Source organism: Heterodontus francisci, unplaced genomic scaffold, assembly GCF_036365525.1.
Source record: "Heterodontus francisci isolate sHetFra1 unplaced genomic scaffold, sHetFra1.hap1 HAP1_SCAFFOLD_75, whole genome shotgun sequence".
Lineage (NCBI taxonomy): Eukaryota > Metazoa > Chordata > Chondrichthyes > Heterodontiformes > Heterodontidae > Heterodontus > Heterodontus francisci.
Genome location: NW_027141820.1, coordinates 3905498 through 3929688, shown reverse-complemented (window position 1 = coordinate 3929688; position 24191 = coordinate 3905498). Strand labels below are relative to the sequence as shown.

Sequence of the window (24191 nt, the reverse complement as noted above, 5' to 3'; positions counted from 1 at the left end):
AACCGTTCAGGCGAAACCAAACAGCCGCTGTTTAAAATGTGTCCTTCACACTTCTCACCTGGTGCCGATAATAGATTCTCTTTGTGTAACTCCCCACATTCTGACTGTCCGCTTCTGCTTCCACACTTCACTGTCCAATAACAAGAAACTGTGGGATGAGGCTGGATCGCTCTCTTTGCGCTGGCACGGACCTGATGGGCCGAATGGCCTCATTCTGTGCCGGAATTTTTCCATGTTTCTGTCTGCGGAATTGTTGCCTGAATCTGCGCCTGCGCTCCCCTCCCCCAGCACTGCCTGTGAGCGGAAGAAGATGGTTTAAAACAGTCGCGAATGGAGAGATCCCGGTCCCGGTGGAAGGGAGCAAACAGCAGCCTCCTTGCAGCAGCACATCGCTTTGGGAGCATGTCCGCAGATAGACTCAGAGATCAGCATCGAGTCCGGGGCAAGTTCAGGGGCAGGCGGAGGCTGTTTCTAAGAGGCAGAGTGGAGAATCAACTGGTCCCGGAACATGGGGTGAGTGGGGGAAGGGAGAGGCCATTCTCAGTGTGTCGACGGGGAAAGGAGACAGAATGGGAAGAACCTGTTACTGCAGTGCAGTCAAACAATGATAATATTTGTATGACTGGGCTTCCTTTGTGGGGGCTCATTATTATTCGAGAGATTAAATTCATTAAAATCCTGTATCTTCTATCTCACCTGTATTTTAGTTACAAACATACTTTTGTTCAAACAGACAAATAATTGAATGAACCAGAATAAATGTGATGTTTCCTCCACCCAAGTTACAAGGAAGAGTGTCACCAGCTCTTTCTCACACACAGTCCATACATTATCTTTCACAGAGCGCAGAGACACAGACAGGTCATCAGTTCCACAGTCTCAGACAGCAGAAATAGAACCAGAGACACATTTTCAATCCATCAATCAAACAGAACAGGAGAGACAGACGTTGTTTCCATGTCACTCCAACTCAGTACCACTGACAGGTAGATTCATAAATCCCAGTCCAAATTCTCACCCACTATCAAATTATCAGTGTGTCAATCCCACAATCGAGCAACCTCAGCTACAAATTAAATACACATAGAACTGACACATGGTTCCCTTTTCAAAGTTATGGAATTAAGGGCGGTGCAGTGGTTAGCACCGCAGCCTCACAGCTCCAGCGACCCGGGTTCAATTCTGGGTACTGCCCGTGTGGAGTTTGCAAGGTCTCCCTGTGTCTGCGTGGGTTTTCTCCGGGTGCTCCGGTTTCCTCCCACATGACCAAAAGATTTACAGGTTGATAGGTAAATTGGCCATTATAAATTGCCCCCAGTATAGGTAGGTGGTAGGGAAATATAGGGACAGATGGGGATGTGGTAGGAATATGGAATTAGTGTCGGATTAGTATAAATGGGTGGTTGATGGTCGGCACAGACTCGGTGGCCGAAGGGCCTGTTTCAGTGCTGTATCTCTAACCTAAACTAATATAATCTGAGATTCAAGTTAAATACCAGCCCAATATTTACACATGTTATCAGTTTATTATCAGTATTAATTCCCATAATGTGTCCAGACATATACATTAGATACAAGTCCAAATCTCAAATGCATAATCAGATTGAGAGATTCTGATATATCGTATAACCTGAGATACAAACTCAGATTCCAGTTTAAAACTCATCCGGATTGTGAAACTAAAAGATACATTATAAATTTGATCAGTATAGTCGGAGCTATAAGTTACATACCAGTCCTAAAACCTCATAGTGTCAGATGGAAGATACTGTACAATTCCAGACTGAGCTCATTTTACACACAAGTCCAAGATTCTCCCTCAGAGTCAGACTGAATGGCATTAATCAAATTGATTAGTACAGCCTGAGTTACACTTGCACATCAATCTTGTATCAGATTGAAAGATACATTATCTTTCACAATTATGTTCACAGTGACAGATATTTAATACTTGGCAAAACTTCAAGCATATTGTCTGCTTAAAACCAACCACATCTGTGGCCTGTTGCTGTACTGACATTTTATGCAGAATGAATCCAGACTTGCAAACAGTCCCAGGGACGGAAGGTTATATAATGAATCCCCCACTCACAAAGAGCACCAGATACTGACAGATAAAGTGATTCTGATACACATGCTCAGTGCCAGATGCTGAAAAGTATAGGTTGATTATTGCACTCACTCACAGTACCTCAGCCTGAGTCATCTAAAGCAACCTAACACACAAATAGTAGCACTGAGAGATTGAGAAAGAGTCCAAAACTCACATAAAGTACCAGACACTGACAGACACAAACTGAAAACTACACACACATGGACATAGGATTGGCTAACTCACAGAAAACAGAGAGTGGGGATAAATGGAGCATTTTCAGATTGGCAATTGTAACTAATGGAGTGCCACAGGTACAGTGCTGGGGCCTCAACTATTTATGGTCTATATTAATAACTTGCATGAAGGGACCAAGTATATTGTTGCCAAATTTGTAGATGGTACAAAGATAGGTAGGAATGCAAGTTGTGAGGAGGACACAATGTGTCTGCGAAGAGATATAGATAGGTTAAGTCAGTGGGAAAACATTTTGGCAGATGGAGTATAATATGGGGAAATGTGAGATTGTCTACTTTGGCAGGTAGAATAGAAAAACAGAATATTATTTACATAGAGAGACTGCAGAATGCTGCTGTACCAAGGAATCTGGGTGTCCAGGTACATGATTTACAAAAATGTTAGCATGAAGCTATAGCAAGTAATTAGGAAGGCAAATGGAATGTTGGCATTTTTAGCAAGGGGAATGGAGTTTAAAAGTAAGGAAGTTTTGCTATAACTTTACAGGGCATTAGTAACATCCCAACTCCATACAGTTTTGGTCTCCTTACATAAGGAGGAATATACTTGCATTGGAATCAGTTCAAAGAAGGTTCACTGGACTGATTGCTGGGATGTTGGATTGTCTTATGAGAAAAAGTTGAGCAGGTTGGGCCTATACTCACTGGAGTTTAGAAGATTGAGTGGTGATCTTATTGAAACCAGTAAGATTCTCAGTGGGCTGGACATGTAGATGCTGAGAGGACGTTTCTCCTTGTGGGGGATTATAGAATTAGGGGCCAGAGTTTAAGATAAGCAGTCTCTCTTTCAAGAAGGAGATGAGGACGAATTTCCTCTCTCAGAGGGTTGTTCATCTTTGGAAATCTGCTCTCCAGAGGACTGTGGAGGCTGTGTCATTGAATATATTCAAAACAGCGATAGACAGATTTTTGATCTACAACAGAGTCAATGGTTATGGGGGCAGGCAGGAAAGTGAAGTTAAGGCTACAATCAGAACAGCCATGATCTTATTGAGTGGCAGAGCATTCTTGATGGGCGAAATGGTCTACTCCTGTCCTATTTCGTATCTTCTTATGTTCTTACACACACACACACACAACCAATGTGTGGCAGATCTAGAGTTAATCCCACTTTCATACACAACACCAGTGACTGAAAGGTACAGAATTAATCCCACAGATAGATACAGTAACACCGACAGGTACAGAATGAATCCCATGCTCAGAGTCAACACCCGGGATAGAAAGATACACGTGATTCCTACCCTCACATAACAATATCAGACTGAGTTACAGAATGATTTCCACATTCATACTGGGCACCAATGACTGCGAATTAATTCATCCCACAATCACACACACTACCAAAGGCTGACAGATACAGAATTAATCCCACACTCCTATGTAGTAGCAAAGACTGACACATACAAAATCATTCTCAAATACTCCTACAGTACCTGGCAGATTCAGTGACTGCCAAACTCACATAAGTTACCAGAGACTGACAGATAAAGAATGAACTCACACACACACTGAGATGCTGACAGATAGCTTGAATTCCACATATACAGAACCACAGACAGATTCAGACTAAGCCCCAAATCACATAACATTCCAGAGACTGACAGAATGAATCAAATACTCACACACAGTGCCACTGACAGAATGTATTCCACACTCACATACAATACCGAAGACTGACAGATACAGAATGTATCTCACACTTACACAAAGTACCAGTGAGTGACAGGTACAGAATGAATCCCACATTCACACATGACGTTAGAGATGGACAGCCAAAAAACAATAAGACTGCCAGAATAGATAGAATTCACATAAAAATTCTAAAATATGGCAGAGAAGCACTCTTGACACAAATACATGTCTCATTTCCCTCATCTGGAAGGAGGAGAGCATGACAGGGGATCTCCGCGATGCGGTAATTGTGATCATCTTTAAAACAAGTTGACAAGACCGACTGTGTTGCCGATAGAGGGATATCCCTGCTGTCCACCACAGGGAAGGTCATCACAAGAGTCCTTCTCAACTGCCTCCTCCCCGTGGCTGAGGAGCTCCTACTGGAATCACAATGTGGATTCTGTCCATCAACAGGCACAGTGAACATAATCTTCACAGCAAGACAACTTCAAGAAAATGTAGGGAGCAGCAGCAACCTTTATACATGGCCTTCTCTGACCTGACAAAGGCCTTCGACTCTACCAACCGAGAGGGATTATGGAATGTCCTCCTCAAACATACTGCACTACGACATGTACGCTGTAATCCTTGCCAACGGATCTATCACTGACCCAATCCGAGTGCAAACTGGGGTCAAGTAAGGCTGTCATCGCACCAATGCTCTTTTCCATCTTCCTTGCTGCAACACTCCACCTCATCTCCTCACACTCAAACACAGTACCTGACAGAGACAGAATGAATCCATACAGCACCAGAGACTGAGTTACCAAATTACATAAAACACTCAAACACAGTAGCCGAGACTAAAAATGAAATTAATTGCACACTCACATGCAATAGCAGAGACACAACGACACAGAATCAGTCAATAAGTGTCCTCCCAACAACAGCCAGGACATTTCCAGGAAGCTCCACACAGGGAGCAGCTCTTTCAATAGAAACTGGGGCTGGAGAGAGTCTTTGTGAAATATACTTCCTGATTGCAGTAAGGGGATTTGTGATTGGTTGCAAATATTTAGTATGATTGGATGGCGAAAGAGACTAAATGTCGAATTACAATATTAAATCGTTGGGACATCATTCCAAATCACCCAATCACAATCTTTACTTTCCCCCATCCCTCATTAGCATGGAGCTGTGGGATTGTCTATTTGATCCGCACTCGGAAAGGGGTTTGGTTTATTTCTGTGTCTGAAATTGAAACTGAAGATGGTTGAGGAGAAGAAGAAAGCAGCTGCTAAGAAGGGCGCCAAGAAAACCTTAAATAAAGCGTCAGCAAAGGGCGGCAAGAGGCGGAGAAAGTCGAGGAAGGAGAGTTACTCCTTCTACATCTACAAAGTGATGAAGCAGGTTCACCCCGACACCGGCATCTCCTCCAAGGCCATGAGCATCATGAACTCGTTTGTGAACGATATTTTCGAGCGCATCGCGGGTGAGGCTTCCCGCCTGGCCCATTACAACAAGCGCAGCACCATCAGCTCCCGGGAGATCCAGACCACCGTGCGCCTGCTGCTGCCCGGGGAACTGGCCAAGCACGCCGTGTCGGAAGGGGCAAAGGCGGTGACCAAGTACACCAGCTCCAAGTAAAACTGCACAATGGACTGAAAAACATCCCAAACACAACGGCTCTTTTAAGAGCCACCCACAATCTCTCTGAAAAAGCTGCATCCGAACATCTCTATGAAATCATTTTAAGACAATGTGTAACATAATAAATGTCCCACTGCTGTGTTTTTGTCTGCTGCCCCATAAACCGACCTCAAACGCATAATCCGCTCATCCGCCTTTCCTTTTTTGTCTTAAAGCTGTTATTCTGGTTTTGCACAGCCCCTGAATGACCGCATTAACAGCTGCTTTCAGCGGTAAGTGTCAGACCTCACACCCTTCACTCCATTCCTGAAATGTGAACTGATTCATCATTTTATCAACAGCAACTCTCCGCACTGTAACAGCGCGGAATGGGATTATTACACAGCAGACTAAGGGCAGTTTGAGGACTCGATCCGGCTCCCTCTTTTCAGAGAAGGACACTGGGCTCTGATTGAAGATCAACTGAATGTTTCCCTTCAGGGAAATGCTGTGAACAGGGACAGTTTGAAAGCAATCGTAGAAAGATCCACAATTTAAATAACATTTTAAACCCGCGTCTGTAATTCGTGACGGAAAAAGTTGAATAAAACAAAATAAGGACAAGGGATTTTAAATATTTGACTAAGGATGACATTTATTTTAATCCGCTCCTTTCTGACAATGAAATTGGCGGTCTTGTTGAAATTGACAAATTTTCTGATTCTGATGTTGTGGCGGGTAAATCCCGCCCACTTTTGTTGTCAGTGACCTGATTGGTGAAGAATATAGGCAAATGAGGTGAATTAAGTACCGACCAATGGGGAGAGTTTTCAGTCTATAAGTAAAGTACATGCGGCGGAAATTATCCATTCTTTGTGAGATTGTGGAAATGTCTGGAAGAGGAAAGACCAGCGGGAAAGCTCGGGCCAAGGCCAAGTCTCGCTCCTCCCGGGCTGGGCTGCAGTTCCCGGTGGGCCATGTTCACAGGCTCCTGAGAAAGGGTTACTATGCTGAGCGTGTGGGTGCCGGAGCCCCGGTCTATCTGGCTGCTGTGCTTGAGTATCTGACCGCTGAAATCCTCGAGCTGGCCAGTAACGCGGCCCGGGACAACAAGAAGCGCCGCATCATCCCCAGACACCTGCAGTTGGCCGTCCGCAACGACGAGGAGCTCAACAAGTTGCTGGGAGGAATGACCATTGCTCAGGGCGGGGTGCTGCCTAATATCCAGGCTGTGCTGCTGCCTAAGAAAACCAGCGCTCAGAGCTCCCAGAAAAAGTAAAGCGGCCAAAATGTCACCTAATAAACCAAAGGCTCTTTTCAGAGCCACCCACAGTCTCTGTGAAAGGGCTGGTTACTGTCTGATTCCAAAATGTCAGTAACAGGACCGAATGAGAACTATTTCAAATGTTTAAGCATCTGTTTCAGTGATTTCCCACTGTCACCCCAAAGCTTGTCTAATTTATTACTTCCACACTGAGTGAGTTATTTGTCCCGTTACAGATTGCTGAAGAGAGTCTTCCAGCCATGTACAGATAAGTAGACAAATAAATTACAGATTAAAACTTCGTAATATATATAATCCATCAAAAGCATTTTTTATTCCGCTTTTATCAGCACAATGTTCTGGCCCGATTTTACGAACAGCTTTAAACTAACGGCAGATTTACCATTAATTCGCTTCTTTCCGACACTGAAATTGGCGCCTTTTTCGAATTCAAACTTTCTGCCAATTTAAGCCAGTGATTTGCTGCATTTTCTAATTGGAGGCTCTGCGATTGGTTAAGACATGTGAATGAGACGTGGGTGACCAATCAGAAATGGGCTCTGGATAGCTCGGGCGAAAGCTGTGGGAATTCCAGGTCCCTGAATGATTGAGCTGAAACTGATCAGTTTCACAAACCCTGTCAGTTTCAGTGCAGGAAACACCGTCTCGGGGGAAATAACATCACAAGTGGGTCTGGTTCCAGTGACCGATTCAACAGCTGCTGCAAAACTCCCGGATTCCCTCATTGCAGCGAAATCATTTTGAAATTCTATGAAAACAATGAGTGATTCTGGAGGAGTGATGTGGCTTTTCACTGAGGGCATGTGTCGACTGGGGAAATAACGAAGTGTAGAGCCTCGGGCACTGTTTACACAGCCCGTTTAGAACATCAAATCCACTGCACATCCTTGCTGCAAATGAAATGTAAAATTCGGGGATTCCAGTTTTTTTTATCCCGAACACAGCAGATTGATTGAACAAAAAAATAAAAGCAAAGTACTGCGGATGCTGGAAATCTGAAATATTTTAGATTGATTGAACTGTTCTGAACAGTCTATCCCAGCTCCCGTTTCTCGGTCACTGCTCTCTCTGTGAGGCGGTGGGTGGCTCTTAGAAGAGCCTTTGTTTTGTGTTTGCTGGAAAGGGTCAAATTGTTCAACCGCCGAATCCGTAGAGAGTGCGGCCCTGCCGTTTCAGAGCGCACACCACATCCATGGCAGTGACCATCTTGCGCTTGGCGTGCTCAGTGTAGGTGACCGCATCCCTGATCACATTCTCCAGGAAAACCTTCAACACCCCGCGAGTCTCCTCATAGATCAAACCCGAGATCCGCTTGACCCCGCCACGGCGAGCCAGGCGGCGGATTGCTGGTTTGGTGATGCCCTGGATATTATCACGAAGCACTTTGCGGTGCCGCTTTGCTCCGCCTTTGTCCAGTCCTTTGCCTCCTTTACCTCTGCCAGACATGATGATTCTTCACTCAGATCACTACACAATATAAGAAGCAGACTCTTGCAGGCTCCACTTTACACAGACCGCCCGGACCTGCCTGAGAATGGCAGAGAGAGAGCAGGAAGGGGAGGAGACAGAGTGAAGATTGAACAGAGAGCAGGAAGGGGAGGAGACACCCAGAGTGACAGACAGAGAGAGAACGGCCCCTCATCTTTCAGCTCCACCTCCAGTTTCCTCTGGTTCGCCAATTTCAAACCCTTTATTAACAGTGGAGCCGAAACCCAGCTCTCCACACAAACCCTTCCAGTCTCGGCCTTCATAGTCAAAGCTTTCCAGAAAGCCGGAGCTTTTAAATATGGTTCCGCTACAATTAACACTCAGTAATATTCCCACCTAAACACAGTCCATTCTATAACAAATAACCTACTCAGTAACGTCACCATTTCCACACACATCCGCTTCCAGCAGTTTACAAACACCTTATTGCAGCTGTTTGGGGAATCTCCTGTGTTAAGATTGGAGTTGGAAAGCGGCCTTTACCCGGCAGTGTTACCGTCTCACACTGAATCTGCCAGACATCCTGTTGATCTGCCTCGTTCCCCACTGTCTCTCTTGACTATTACATGGCACGGGTAGTATTTCAGAAAGTACTGCAATGGAGGGAGTGCTGGGGACTCCAGGCCAATCCTGGAGGGATGGGGAAAATATCTTAAGAAATTCCCTGGAGAGAATCGTGATATGGCAGGTCTCCAGGGACAGACCAAGGAGAGAGTGTGGACATTGAATGGAAACATGGCAAAAAGAGTTGGGGATTCAGGAACACAAACCTCTATGGGTTACAGCCTCCCCTCTGCTCCTGCTCTTTACGAGACACTTTTCCAGTTTAAATTTATGGACAAGGTGGGTTAGTTGCTCTCAGGGTGGGTGGGGGGAGAGGATCCTCAGTGGCCATGGGTGGGACAGGGAAAATGGAGACAGAGAACCAGGACTCCAGTCACTCCCCAGCAATGTCTGCTGGAAAGTATTTGTGGATCGGATGATGCCGGGGGCCCATGGAGAGGGGAAGGGGGTGGCGTGATGGAGTGAGGAGGTGGAGAGGGAGTGTTCGTGATGTCACAGCCAACCCCCTGCCCAAACCAAACTCCCACACCCAGCATTATATTGTCCAATTCCTGGAGGCGGAGGATGGCGATTCCCGTTGGATGAATTTCTAATTTTCGGCATCTTATCCTGATAAAATCACCAGTTCTGAAGGAGGCCATTCTGTACTTATTCTCAGGTCATCGAGGGGTCATCTTTCCCTTTTCAGCTCCTGACTGATGGTATTTTTGCTGTTAAAGGTGAAATGCAACGTATGCTCGCAGCTGTTTCTGCCCTGTTGCAGCCATAGGAACATAGAAATGGGGATCGGCCATTCAGCCCCTCGAGCCTGCTGCACCTTTCAATTAGATCCTGGTTCACCTGTTTCTTAACTCCAGCTACCTGCTGTAATTTCATAAACCCTCAGACCGTCACTGGATAAACATCTCTCAATCTCAGGTTGGAAATTGTCAATTGACCCTCAGGTTTATCTGATTTTTCGGAGAGAATTCCAGGTTCCCGCTACCCTTTGTGTGAAAAAGTGTTCCCGGCAATATTCCTGAAAGGCAGAACTCTAATTTTTGAGTTCTCTCCCTTTGTTGTGGAACTGCTTGTTAACAGATCTGACCGAAGTCCACACTGCAGAACAAACAGCTGTTCCTCTGATCCTGTCACTTCAGCTTTGGATTTGAAGCTCATGCCTCTTTTCATGATGATTCTTTGTGCCCTATCTGTGTAAATGGTTATGCCTGTCTTTTTGTGGGGTATGTCAAACATTCTTTTTTCCAGTCCTACTCAGGACCCCACCCCCAGCTCTATTTCCGGTACAATGATGACTGGATCAGTGTCATTTCCTGCTCCCGCTCCGAACTGGAAAATTTCATCAACATCGTTTCCGATTTCCCCCTCACTGAGGTTGACAGGGCTCTCAACCCTTTTTATTATTTTATTTTATCTTTTTTTTTTAACCATGTGCCTGCCTTAAACTTGGTTTTTCAAGTATGTGCTTTTGGACAGAACTATTGATTATTCTGTCATTAACACTCTCTCTGCACTAATATTTTGTCTTTCACTACACCATTAGCACACTCCCTTTGCCTTTGCCCCATGACCTCCTTGTCAGTTAATCTCTCCTGCCCTCTGCCCTATTACACACCTTCCCTTTTCTTCTCTTCCCCACCTCCCCCCACCCCCGCTTCACTTGCTTAAAACCTATTACATTGAGTGTGAGACAAATTCAATCCATCTTTTGTACTGTATGAGATTAATTTTGATACACTTTCTGGTACATTATGTGACAGCGAGTTTAATTCTACATCTATCTGTCTGTGGTACTGTGTCTGAGTGTGAGATTATTTCAGTGTCAGTCTATTAAACTAAATGTGATTGTGTGATTCATTCTGTATGTCAATCATGAGTATTGTATGTGAATGTGTGGCAGCTTCTGTATCTATCTGCTATTGTGGCTGAATGTGGATATCATTCGGTATCTGTCAGTGTCCAGAGCTAAATGTGAGTGTGAGATTCAATGTGTATGCATCAATCTTACAGTCAGAATGTGACTGTGTGGTTCACTCTCTATGTGTCAGTCTAAGGTACTATATATGCCAGTGGTTTTAATTATGTGTCTGTCATTTTTGTGAGTCATTTTATGGTCTCACTGTACATCTGTCAATCTCTGGTTCTTTCTGTGAGAGTGAGATTAACTCTCTATCTGCTGGTCTCTGAAATTAATTGATTTTGTGACTCACTCTGTGCCTGTCAGTCTATGATACTGTGAATAAGAGGGGAATATATATGGTGTCTGTCTGAAGTTGGTATCGAGTATGATTGTAGGATTCATTGTGTATCTATTAGTATCCAGACTGAATGAGAAATAAGGTTCATTCTGTCCGTGAAAACCTCTGGTATTCTATGCAAGTGAACTCGAATGTGCCTGTCAGTCTTTGACACTGTATCTGATTATGGGATTGACTCAATACCTTTCAGACTTTGGAACTATGCATATGTGTGGTTCAAGTTCTGCATGTCAGTCTCTGTTACTCTATGTGAGTGTGGATATCCTTTGTGTATCTGTCAGTCTCTCGCAATGAATGCAAGTGTGGGATTAACTCTCTTTTCAACAGTATCTGGTACTGACTGTGAGCATGTGACTCCTACAGTATCTGTCAGTGTTTTCTATTGTATGCGAATGTGCAATTCCTCCTATGTCTTTCAGTGCCTAGTACAGTGTGTATGGGATTCATTCTGTACCTGTCAGTATCTGGTACTGAATGAGATTGTGGGATTCATTCTGTTGTCTGTCAATCTCTGCTAATGTACGTGAGTGATATCTGTTATACATATATTATTTTCTGGTACTGGAAGTGTATATTGTATTTATTGTTTACTTGTTAGCCTCTGGTACCGCGTATGAGTATGGGTCTCATTCTGTATCAGTCAGTTTCTGGTGCAGTCTGCGTGTGCATATCCAGGGCTCATTTAGCATTTGGCAGTCTCTGGTGCTGAATATGCGTTACAATTCATTTTTTATGTGTCTGTCTCTTGGACAGTCCATTACAGTGGGATTAATTTTGTATCTCTCAGTTGCTGGTTATGTCTGCAAATGTGATACATTCTGTATCTATGTGACGCTGGTGCTGTATGAGTGTGGAATTCTTCTGTACCTGTACTTAATATGTATCTCAGGGATGGTATTGAGAACTATTTGTTTAATGCCATAATTTATCACCATTTTCTTGTCTCACTAGTATTTTAAAATATAGATCACTGCACATTTTAACTGTGTGTATTACTGAGTTGTGGTTTGAGCTTTTTGGACTAGTATTTAGTCTGGAACTGTATGAACACATTTGTGAATGAAAACATATATTTCAAACTCACACATGGCATGCTCAGTATAATCAGAATCATTCAATTGATAAGATATCATTCAGTACAGCTCTTAGAGAGATTATTGGATTGGTATGCAATGTGTAGTGCAGTGTGCACTAATTGACATCAGACTGTAACTTTCCTTTTGATACTGCATCAGATGTTTATACCACATTGTAATCTGTCACTCATTCTGCAGTCTGGGCTACATTATTAGGATTCATTCTGTACCTTTCCATCAGCTGCTCTACTTCATATTTAATTTGTAGCTTAGGCTGCACTCTTGTGGGATTGATCCGGTGCCTTTCAATCTGATAATGGGTGTGATTTTGAACTAAGATTGATGGACCTACCTTTCAGCAGTACTGAGTTGGGGTGAATTGGAAACAACTTCTGCCTCTCCTGCTTTGTTTGATTGTCTGCTGGATTGAAAATGTGTCTCTGGAACTTGGGATCAGTGTGAGTCTGACTGCTTCTGCTCTCTGTGACTGTGGAACTCATGGCCTGTCTGTGTCTCTGAGCTCTGGGAGTGATAATGTACCTACTCTGTGTTAGAAGGAGTGGACTGTACATATCCTTGTGCTGGGGAATCATCACAATCCTTCTGGTTCCTTCAAGTATTTGCCAACAGAAAGAAAGATAAATATTTCTTGTAACTCAAGATCAATTGAAGTGGAAGCTAGAAAAGACATGGATGTAATATTTCAATTAATAATCATTATGATCAACCACAAAGGATGATCAGTAATACAAAGAGTGTCAGTGTCTGATTCCACTGCAGCACTCAGCTTCTGCTGATCAGGTTTTCTTTGGTAGTTTTATAACAATTTAGTGACATCCAGGAACAACCCAACATCTGCACTGCTCCATGAATGGGAATACCTGCTGGAGCAGGGATATTTGCACAAGTCAGGTTTTTAATTCCACCTGGCATTATAATGCAAGAACATAATAACTAGGAGCAGGATTAGGCCATTCTGCCACTCAAGTCTGTTCCACCATTCAATAAGATCATGGCAGATCTGATCATAGTCTCAACGCCACTGTCCTGCCTGCCCCCATAACACTTCACTCCCTTGTAGATCAAAAGTCAGTCTAACTCAGCCTTGAATATATTCAATGACCAGCCTCCACCATCCTCTTGGGTCGAGAATTCCAAAGAACAACAACCCTTTGAGAGAAGAAATTCCTCTTCAATTCCATCGAAAATGGGAGCCCCCTTATGTTGAAACTGTTCCCCCTTGTTCTTGATTCCCTCATGAGTTTAGTTTTAGTTTAGTTTAGTTTAGAGATACAGCACTGAAACATGCCCTTCGGCCCACCGAGTCTGAAGGGAAACATCATCCCCACTGAGGGGAAACATCATCTTAGTAAATACCCTGTCAAGCTCCTTCAGTATCTTATATGTTTCATAAGATCACCTCTCATTCTTCTAAACTCCAATGAGTGTAGCACAACCAGGTCAAACGTTCCTCACAAGACAACATCTTCATCCCTGGAATCAAGCCAGTGATGTTTGCCTGAACTACCTCCAATGCAAGTATTTTCCTCCTTAAATAAGGAGACCAAAACTGTATGCACACTCAAGGTGTGGTCTCACCAACACGCTGTACAGTTGTAGCAAGACATCCCTACATTTCTACTCCATCCCCATTGCAATAAAGGCCAAAATTCCAATAGCCTTCCTAATTACTTGCTGTACTTTCATGCTAACTTTTTGTGATTCATATAAGAGGACACCCAGATCCCTCTATACCACAGCATTCTGCAATCTCTCCCTATTTAAATAATATTCTTCTTTTCTCTCCATCGTACCAAAGTGGATAACTTCACATTTTCCCACATTACACTTAAAATGCCAAATTTTGCCCACACACTTAACCTGTTTTTATCTCTTTGCAAACTCATTGTGTCCTCCGCACAACTTGCATTCACACCTTTCTTTGTATCAACAGCAAATTTAGTTACAATGCACTCGATCCCTTCATCCAAATCATTAATATAGGCTGTAAGTAGTTGAGGCCCCAGCATTGATCCCTGTGGCACTCCACGAGTTCCAGTTTGCAAACCTGAAAATGACCCATTTATCCTAATTCTCTGTTTCTTGTTAGTAAGCGTGCACCAGCGACCTGGGTTCGATTCTGGGTACTGCCTGTGCGGGGTTTGCAAGTTCTCCCTGTGACCGCGTGGGTTTTCGCTGGGTACTCCGGTTTCCTCCCACAGCCAAAGATTTGCAGGTTGATAGGTAAATTGGCCATTATAAATTGCCCCTAGTATAGGTAGGTGGTAGGGGAATTGAGGGAAGTTGGGGATGTGAGAGGGTAATGGGATTAATGTAGGATTAGTATAAATGGGTGTTTGATGGTCAGCATAGACTCGGTGGCTGAAGGGCCTGTTTCAGTGCTGTATCTCAAAATAAATACAATAAATAATATATTACCCGTTAACACCACGAGCTCTGTCCAGATTCTTAATAGAAACAGTAAAATATGCCAAACTGCACGACGTCTTCAGCAAACCTGCAGACGGAGCACAGCGTAGATACACATGGTCAGGAACGGACGGGTCTGCCCATTCCAGGATTGATTTCCTATTTGTGTCCCGTGTTTTCACGGTCAGATCCACCGACGTCAAGCCAGTGTTCTTCTCCAAGCATTGCCTTTTACTGGCTGACTTTCACTTACAGGATGACCAGCGGGTTGGCAGGGGGACATGGAAGCTCAATGCTACACTGCAAACCCCAGAGAATGTTGAGGAACTCAAAAAGGATTACAAAGGTTGGAGGACCGTGAAACCCCACCTTTGAGTCTCCAGTTCACTGGTGGGAAGCGATCAAGGAGAACATCAAGAGGTTCTTTATCTTCAAAGGGGTTCAGAGGGCGAGAGAGAGAGACAGATGGAAATGTCACGACTCCAGATGAGTCTGCAAAATCTGCTCTGGCTTCAGTCGATGGGGGTCAAGGTCAAGGAGGACCTTCATGAGGTGAAAAGCCAGCAGGCCTCGCTCTTTGCCACAGAGGCCGACAAGATCATCTTCCGGTCCAGCGTCCGCTCCATTGAGCAGGATGAGATGTGCTCGTCTTACTTCTTCCAAAAGATACACAGAGAGAGCTCTGTTATCAGCAACCTGAAGGAAGAGGATGGCTCAGTAACGTCTTCACAGTACGACATACTAAGGATCAGCAAATCCTCTTATGCTGGGCTGTATGACGCGAAGCTCACAGACAGCAGAGCCTCCCAGTCCTTCCTGTCATCAATCACAGAGGTCTTAGATGACAGCAGGAGGGAGAGACTGGACAAACCGCTAATTCTGGATGAGCTGACTAAGGCCGTCAAGTCCTTCGAGATAAGTAAAACTCCTGGAAGCGACGGCTTACCAGTTGAGTTGTATTTGGTCCTGTGGGACTGGGTCGGTCCGGACCTGCTGGAAGTATACGAGAGTATGCTCCTCGCCGGCAGCATGTCAGAATCCATGAGGAAAGGCATCATCACCCTCATCTACAAGGGGAAGGGGGAGAGGGCAGAAATCAGAAATTGGCGACCCATCTCACTGCTTAATGCTGAGTACAAGATACTGTCAAAAGTCATAGCCAGTCGAGTCAAGTCTGCTCTGGAGTTGGTGATCCACCCTGATCAGACCTGTACTGTACCTACTCAGGGACACGAACACTCACATATGGGACAGGAAGGTGGACACCTGCCTCATCAGCCTGGACCAGGAGAGGTTTTTGACAGGATATCGCACACACACATGATGGACGTACTTTCCAAAATGGGGTTTGGGGAGGGAATCTGCAATTGGATCAAACTGCTCTGCACAAACATCAGCAGCACAGTCTCAATCAATGGGTGGGAATCAGAAAGTTTCCCGATCCAATCTGGAGTCAGACAGGGCTGCCCTCTCTCCCGTCTTGTTTATTTGCTGTTTTGAACCCTATGCTGAGTCTATTCGGAAGGATGCGAGTATAAGAGGGGTGACAATCCCAGACAGTGGAGGCACTCAGGTTAAAACCTCCCTGTACATGGATGACGTCGCCGTCTTCTGCTCGGACCCGCTGTCTGTGCGCAGACTGATGAGCATCTGCGACCAGTTCGCACTGGCCTCGGGAGCCAATGTTAACCACGGCAAGAGCGAGGCCATGTTCTTTGGGAACTGGGCTGACCGATCCTTTGTCCCCTTCACCGTCAGGTCAGACTACCTGAAGGTGCTGGGGATATGGTTCGGAAGGGCCGGGGCGTGCACCAAAACATGGCAGGAGCGAGTAGCCAAGGTACGACAAAAGTTGGGCATGTGGGGGCAGCGATCTCTCCATTGTGGGTAAGAACCTGGCCATCAGGTGCGAGGCGCTCACGTTGTTGCTCTACGTGGCGCAGGACTGGCCCATATCCCACTCCTGCACTGTGGCAGTCACCCGAGCCATTTTCTGCTTCATCTGGAGATCTAAAATGGACCGGGTCCGGGGAGACACGATGTTCAAATCTCTGGACAAGGGCGGGAAAAATGTACCCAACGTGGCCCTCATCCTGATGACTACCTTCGTGTGTGGCTGCATCAAGCTGTGTGCAGATCCCCAATACACCAACACCAAGTGTCACTACGTGCTGAGGTTCTATCTGTCCCCAGTGTTGTGAAGGAAGGGCCTGTTCACATTGCCGTGGAACGCTCCATCTAGTTGGTCTGTGCCGTACCACCGATCCTTCGTGGAACAGTTTCAGCGGAAAACACCTTTGACCACCAATCCATCAGGCAGTGGTCTGCACGGAATATCCTCAAGGCCCGACGGGAAAAGGAGACGGGGGATCCTGTCGGATGGTTCCCCGAGCAGACCGCCAAAGTCATTTGGCGGAATGCAACATCACCAGAACTTTCAAACAAGCACCAAGATGTAGCTTGGCTGGTGGTGAGAAGAGCCCTCCCCGTCAGATCCTTCCTGCACGCCCGAAGTCTCACCCCCTCCGCACAATGCCCTCGAAGTGTCTGCGGTGGGGATGAGATGGTTGCCCAGCTTCTTCTGGAATGTGTCTTTGCAAAGCAGGTGTGGAAAGAGATGCTTTGGTTTTTGTAGAGGTTCATCCCAAGCAGCTCTGTAACACAGGAGCCTGTGCTCTACGGGCTGTTCCCAGGGATGCACACCGAGATAACCACAACTGCTGCTGCACGACGATCAATTCGGTGAAAGACACCCTTTGGTCTGCCCTAAACTTGCTGGTCTTCCAGCGCAAAGAGTTGTCCACAACCGAATGTTGCAGACTGGCACACTCCAAGGTCCAGGACTACGTGTTGAGGGACGCACGAAAGCTTGGGGCAGCCGCAGCAAAGGCTCAATGGGCAAAGACCATCATGTAAGCTCCCCCCACCAAGCTGAACATAGGGGCTAGATCCATGGAAAACCCCTCAAACTGTAGCGGGATAATTTTCGTTTGCCAGAAAATGTATATGGCATGAAAAATGAAATGGAAGGGTTGTGAGGCAACTCACTCCTGTATTGAAGGAAACTGACCTCCTTTGCACTGTTTGTATTTTTTAACTTGGTGCTGTTTGGAACTGTTTTGTAATGTATTTTTTACAGATCTTTATGAATAAAGTATAATTTGGAAATAAAAAAAATATTGTGCAAGTAAGTATTGTCAATTGCGGCTGCTTGAGCTCTGGGTTTGGAACTTGAGCAGCAGCTGGATACACTGCTGTGCATTCATGAGGAAAGTTACATGGAAAGCATATTCATAGATGTGGTCACCCCACAGCTTAAGAGTTTGCAGGGAGAGAGGGAATGGGTGACCACAAGGCAGTCAAAAAGAATCAGGCAAGTAATGCAGGACACACTGAGCGCATCTCACTCTCCAACAGGTATTCAGTTCTGAATACGGAGAACAGTGATGCTTCACATGAGGAGTGCAGCCAGATCCAAGTCCATGGCACCATGGGTGACTCAGCTGCAAAGGTGGGTACAGGGAAGATTGGAAAAGCCATAGTGATAGATGATTCAACAGTGAAGGGAACAATCAGCTGTTTCTGTGGCCACAGACGTGAATCCAGGAATGGTGTGTTGCATCCCTGGTGCCAGGGTCAAGGATGTCATTGAGCAGTTACAGAGCATCCTGAAGGGGGAGGGTGAACAGCCAGCATCTGTGGTCCACATCGGAACCAACAACATAGGTAGAAATAAGGATGTTGTCCTGCAGTCACAATTTATGAAGCTTGGTAAGAAATTAGCAAGCAGGGCATCAAAAGTAGTAATCTCCGGATTAGTCCCAGCGCCACGTGCAAGTGAGTACAGGAATAAAAGGATAAGACAGATGAACGTGTGTCTGGAAAGATGGTGCAGGAAGGAGGGCTTTAGATTCTTGGGACAGGTCACACGGATTGCAGTTGAACAGAGACTGGACAGAGTTCCTTGCGGGACATTTTGCTAGTGCTGCTGGCGAGGGTTTAAACTCATTTAGCAGGGGGATGGGAACCGGAAGGTAGAGTCAGATGGGACAAAATCAGAAATGAAAATGGAAGGCAGAAAATTAATGGATGAGTCTGGAAGAAAGAGGAAACAAAGGTTAGAAAATTTAAAAAGAGTTTGGCAGTGCTCAAGCATATCTATTTCAATGCAAGGAGAATAGCAAACAAAGCAGACGAGCTGAGGGCACAAATAGACATGTGGCAGTATGATATTAAAGTTATTACATAAACATGGCTTAAGGAGGGACAGGAATAGCAGCTCAACATTCCTGGTTACAGGGATTTCAGATGAGATAGGGAGGGGTATAAGAAAGGAGAGGGAGTGGCAGTTTTGCTCAAAGTAACTATTACAGCAGTGAAGACGGATGATATGTTGGAAGGTGTATCAAATGAGGCCGTATAGATTGAGCTGAGGAACAAAAAAGGGGCAATCACACTGCTGAGAGTGTGCTATAGACCCCCAAACAGGAGATAGAAGAGCAGATATGTAGGCAAATCTCTGAGAACTGCAAGAACAATAGGGCAGTAATAGTAGGGGATTTTAACCACCCCAAGATGAACTGGGATACTTTTAGTGTGAAAGAAATTGAGGGAGCAGAATTCTTGAGGTGCGTTCAGGAGAACTTTTTTAGCCAATATGTAGCAAGTCCAACAAGAGAGGGTGCAGTTTTAGATGTAGTTTTAGAAAATGAAGATAGGCAGGTGGAAGGAGTGGCAGTGGGAGAGCATTTTGGTGGCAGTGATCATAATTCAGTCAGTTTTAACATACTTATGTAAAGGACAAGGCTAGAACAGGAGTTAAAGTTTTCAGTTGGGGCAAGGACAACTTTACGAAGCTGAGGAGTGAGTTAGCAAAAGTGGACTGGAAACAGCAACTTGAAAGTAAATCAATGTCAGAGCAGTGGGAAGCACTCAAAGGGGAGATTCCAGGGGTTCAGAGTCAATATGTTCCCACAAAGAAAAAGGGTGGGAAGGCCAAATCTAGAGCCCCATGGATCTTATAAGGTAGTATTATAAGGCAGTAACGGAAAGCTTATGCCCGACTCAGAGAACTCAATACTACTGAAAGCCGAGAGGTGTATAGAATGTGGAGGGGGGAAATCAATATTGCAATTAGGAAAGCTAAGAGAGGGCATGAAAGAATATTGGGAATCAAAATCAAGCTTCGCACAAAGATGTTTTATCAATACATGAACAGAAAAAGGATAACTATGGAAAGAGTAGGGCCCATAAAAGATCATGAAGGTAAACTATGTGTATGGGCAGAAGATGTTGGCACTGTTCTTAATAAATACTTTGCATCTGTCTTCACAAAAGAGGGTGATGATGCAGATATTGGAGTTAAGGAAGAAGGGTATGAAGTATTGGATGTGATCAACAGAGGGAGAGAGGACATATTAGTGACAGGACATACAAATAGCATATTTGTAAGTTGATAAATCACTAGGGATGGATGAAATGTACCCCACGCTGTTGAAAGAAGCAAGAGAGGAAACAGCGGAAGGTTTGAACATCGTTTTCCAGACCTCACTGGATACAGATGTGATGCTGGAGGATTGGAAGACTGTTAACATTGTACCTCTGTTTAAAAAGGGAGTGAGGGATAGACCGAATAATTACAGGACAGTCAGTCTAACCTCAGTAGTGGGCAAATTATTGGAATCTATTCTGAGTGACAGGATAAAATGTCACTTAGAAAGGCACAGATTAATCAAGTATAGTCAGCATGGATTTGTTAAGGGAAGATCTTGTCTGCCCAACTTGATTGAAATTTTGAAGAATTAACAAGGAAAATAGCTGAGGGTAGTGCAGTTGATGTAGTCTACATGGATGTAAATGTAGGGGGCATGATCAAGAAGTTGGCAGATGACACAAAGATTGGCTGTGTGGTAAATAGCAAGGAGGATAACTGTAGGCTGCAGGAAGATCTTCATGGTCTGGTCAGATGCACAGAAAAATGACAAATGGAATTCAATCCAGAGAAGTGTGAGGTGATGCATTTGGGGAGGTCAAACAAGGCAAAGGAATACACGATTAAGAGGAAAATGCTCAGAGGTGTAGAGAAAGTGAGGTACCTTGGAGTAAATGTCCACAGATCCCTGAAGGTAGCAGGACAGGTCGATAAGGTGGTAAGAAGGCAATATGGAATCCTTTCCTTTATTAGCCGAGGTATAGAATATATGAGCAGGGAGGTTATGCTGCAACTGTATAAATCATTAGTAAGGCCACAACTTGAGTACTGTGTGCAGTTCTGATCACCTCATTCCAGAAAGGATGTAATTGCACTAGAGAGGGTACAGAGGAGATTTACGAGGATGTTGCCGGGACTGGCAAAATGCAGCTTTGAGGAAAGATTGGATAGGCTGGGGCTATTCTCCTTGGCACAGAGAAGGCTGAGGGGAGATCTGACTGGAATGTACAAAATTTGTGGAGTCTGGATAGAATTGAAGTGAAGGGCCTGTTTACCTTAGCAAAGAGATCAGTGACTCGGGAAATAGATTCAAAGTGATTGGCAGAAAGATTACAGGGGAGAAGAGGAAAAGATTGTTTAGCCAGAGGGTGCTGGGGGTCTGGTGGAATTGATACTGTATTTTAGTTTGATATTACATCACTTTTTAGAATGGTATGTAATGTTTATATCAATCTACACTGATGGAATTGATTCTGTCTCTTTCAATTTCACAGTGTGGGCGAGGTCTGAACTGGTATCTAATTTGTGTCTCAGCTTACAATATCTTTCAGCACCTTTGAAACATTCACTGCAATGAATGTTGTACTTGTATGTAACTTGTATCTCAGGGTACACTATGGGGATGTTGTTTAAACATCCTTTATAATGAATGGGTGTGAGCTTTGGGTATGATATTTAATTTAAATCTCAGGGTACATCACTAGGTTAGATTCTGTGCCATTCAATCAGTAGCGTGTGCCAATTCTATCTGATATTTAATTGCTAGCTCAGTCTGCATTATATTTGACGGGCAGAGAGATCTGGGCGTACAGGTCCACAGGTCACTGAAAGTGGCAACGCAGGTGGATAAGGTAGTCAAGAACGCATATGGCATGCTTTCCTTCATCGGTCGGGGCACAGAGTATAAAAATAGGCAAGTCATGTTGCAGCTGTACAGAACTTTAGTTAGGCCACACTTAGAATATTGCATGCAATTCTGGTCGCGACACAACCAGAAGGACGTGGAGGCTTTGGAGAGGGTACAGAAGAGGTTTACCAGGCTGTTGCCTGGTCTGGAGGGCGTTAGCTATGAGGAGAGGTTGGATAAACACGGATTGTTTTCACTGGAACGACGGAGGTGGAGGGGCGACATGATAGAGGTTTACAAAGTTATGAGCGGCATGAACAGAGTGGATAGTCAGAATCTTTCTCCCTGGGTGGAAGAGTCAATTACTGGGGAACATAGGTTTAAGGTGAGAGGGGCAAAGTGTAGAGGGGATGTGCGAGGCAAGTTCTTTACACAGAGGGTGGTGAGTGCCTGCAACTTGCTGCCGGGTGAAGTGGTGGAAGCTGGTACGATAGCGACGTTTAAGAGGCATCTTGACAAATCCATGAATAGGATGGGAATAGAGGGATACGGACCCCGGAACTGCAGAAGGTTTTAGTTTAGGCAGGCAGGCTTGGAGGGCTGAATGGCCTGTTCCTGTGCTGTACTCTTCTTTGTTCTTTGTTAGATTGACACATTGCATTTCAATCTGCTAGTGGGTGTGATTTTGACGTGGGATTGAAGTTTCTGACTGTCAGTGGGACTCAATCGGGGTGAAATGGAAAAAACTTCTTTCTCTCCTGCTTTGTTTGGTTGTTGGATTGAAAATGTGTCTCTGGAACTTGGGATCAATGTGAGCCTGACCATTTCTGCAGCCTGAGACCAGGGAACTGATGAACTATCTGTACCTCTGCACTCTGAGTGATAATGTACTTACTGTGTGTGAGTGGAGCTGGCTGCACTGTTCCTTGTGCCTCGAGTGCAGCAACCATCACATTCATCACAATATCTTCAAGTATTTGCCTGTATGAAGAAAAATATATATCTGATAACTCAAGAACAGATGCGGTGCATAATATCAAAGAGGTCAATTTAATTTCTCAATCAATAATCATTAAGAACATCCACAAATGAAAACCGGTGTCATTATCTGCCTCCACTGAAGTACTGAAGCTCCCAGCTCCTGCATTGCAAGTGTTCTGGGCAGATCCATCCAGACAAAACACTGCACTGAGATCGTCCCAACTGCTCTATGCTCTACATATATTTCCAGCCATCCTGCTTCACATGCAAAAATGTTTTAAAATGAAGCCCGATATGTATATCCCTCGATTCCTTTCTCCACATACAATTGTTCATTTGTTCCACCTCCTCTTCAGTGCATCGATACTATTCACCCCAACCTCTCCCTGTGATAACAAATTCCAGATTCGAACCAGTCACTGCGTAAATACATTTTTCATGAATTCCTCATTGGTTTTATGAATGACGATTTTATATTTTGGCTCTTGTTTCAGACGCCACCACAAGTGGAAGCATGTCTCCATGTACTCTATAAAAGCCCTTCACTATTTCCTCACTTTTTTCATTTGTTTGTGGAATGTAGGCATCACTGGCTATGCTAGCATTTATTGCCCAATCCAAATTGCCCTTGACAAAGCGGTGGTGAGCTGCCTTCTTGAGCTGCTGCAGTTCTTGAGATGTAGGAACACCAACAGTGCTGTTTGGAAGGGAGTTCCAGGTTTTTACCCAGCGACAATGAAGGAATGGCGATATAGTTCCAAGTCAGGATGTTGTGTTGCTTGGAGGGGAATTTGCAAGTGGTAGTGTTCCCTTGCAACTGCTGCCCTTGTCCTCCTCAGTCGTAGAAGTTCCAGGTTTGGAAGGTACTGTCAAAGGAGCTTTCGTGTGTTGCTGCAGTGCACCTTGTAGATGGTACGCACTGCTGCCACTGTGCATCAATGGTGAATGGGGTGATTGTTGAAGGTCGTGCTTGGGGGCAATCAAGCAGGCTACTTGAGTGTTGTTGGAGCTGCACTCATCCAGGCAAGTGGAGAGTATTCCATCATACTCCTGATTTGTGTCTTGTGAATGGTGGATAGGTTTGGGGAGACAGGAGGTAAGTTACTCACCACAGAGTTCCTAGCCTCTGACCTGCTCTTGTAGCCACGGCATTTATGTGGCTGGTCCAGTTCAGTTTATGGTCAATGGTAACCCCCCCGCCCCCAATGTTGATGGTGGGGGATTCAGTGATGGTAATGCCATTGAACATCAAGAGGAGATGATTAGATTCTCTCTTGATTGAGATGGTCATTGCCTGGCACTTATCTGACGCGAATGTTACTTGCCACTTATCAGCCCAAGGCTGGATGTTGTTCAGGTCTTGCTGCATCTGGGCACGGGCTGCTTCAGTAGCTGAAGAGTCATGAATGGTGCTGAACATTGTGCAATCATCATTGAACATCCCCACTTTCGGCCT

General features: G+C 44.8%; 1 protein-coding gene across 1 annotated transcript in view; it reads left to right on the top strand.

Annotated features, from left to right (window-relative positions):
* Positions 1 to 6484: 6484 nt before the first annotated feature.
* The window catches only part of LOC137364737 (histone H2A-like), a 44436-nt gene continuing 26729 nt past the window's right edge, over positions 6485 to 24191 (top strand). Inside the window, exons 1-2 of the mRNA XM_068027768.1 lie at positions 6485 to 6850; positions 9591 to 9663. Coding sequence (XP_067883869.1) covers positions 6485 to 6850; positions 9591 to 9663 — 439 coding nt within the window. The remainder of the gene's footprint in view (positions 6851 to 9590; positions 9664 to 24191) is intronic.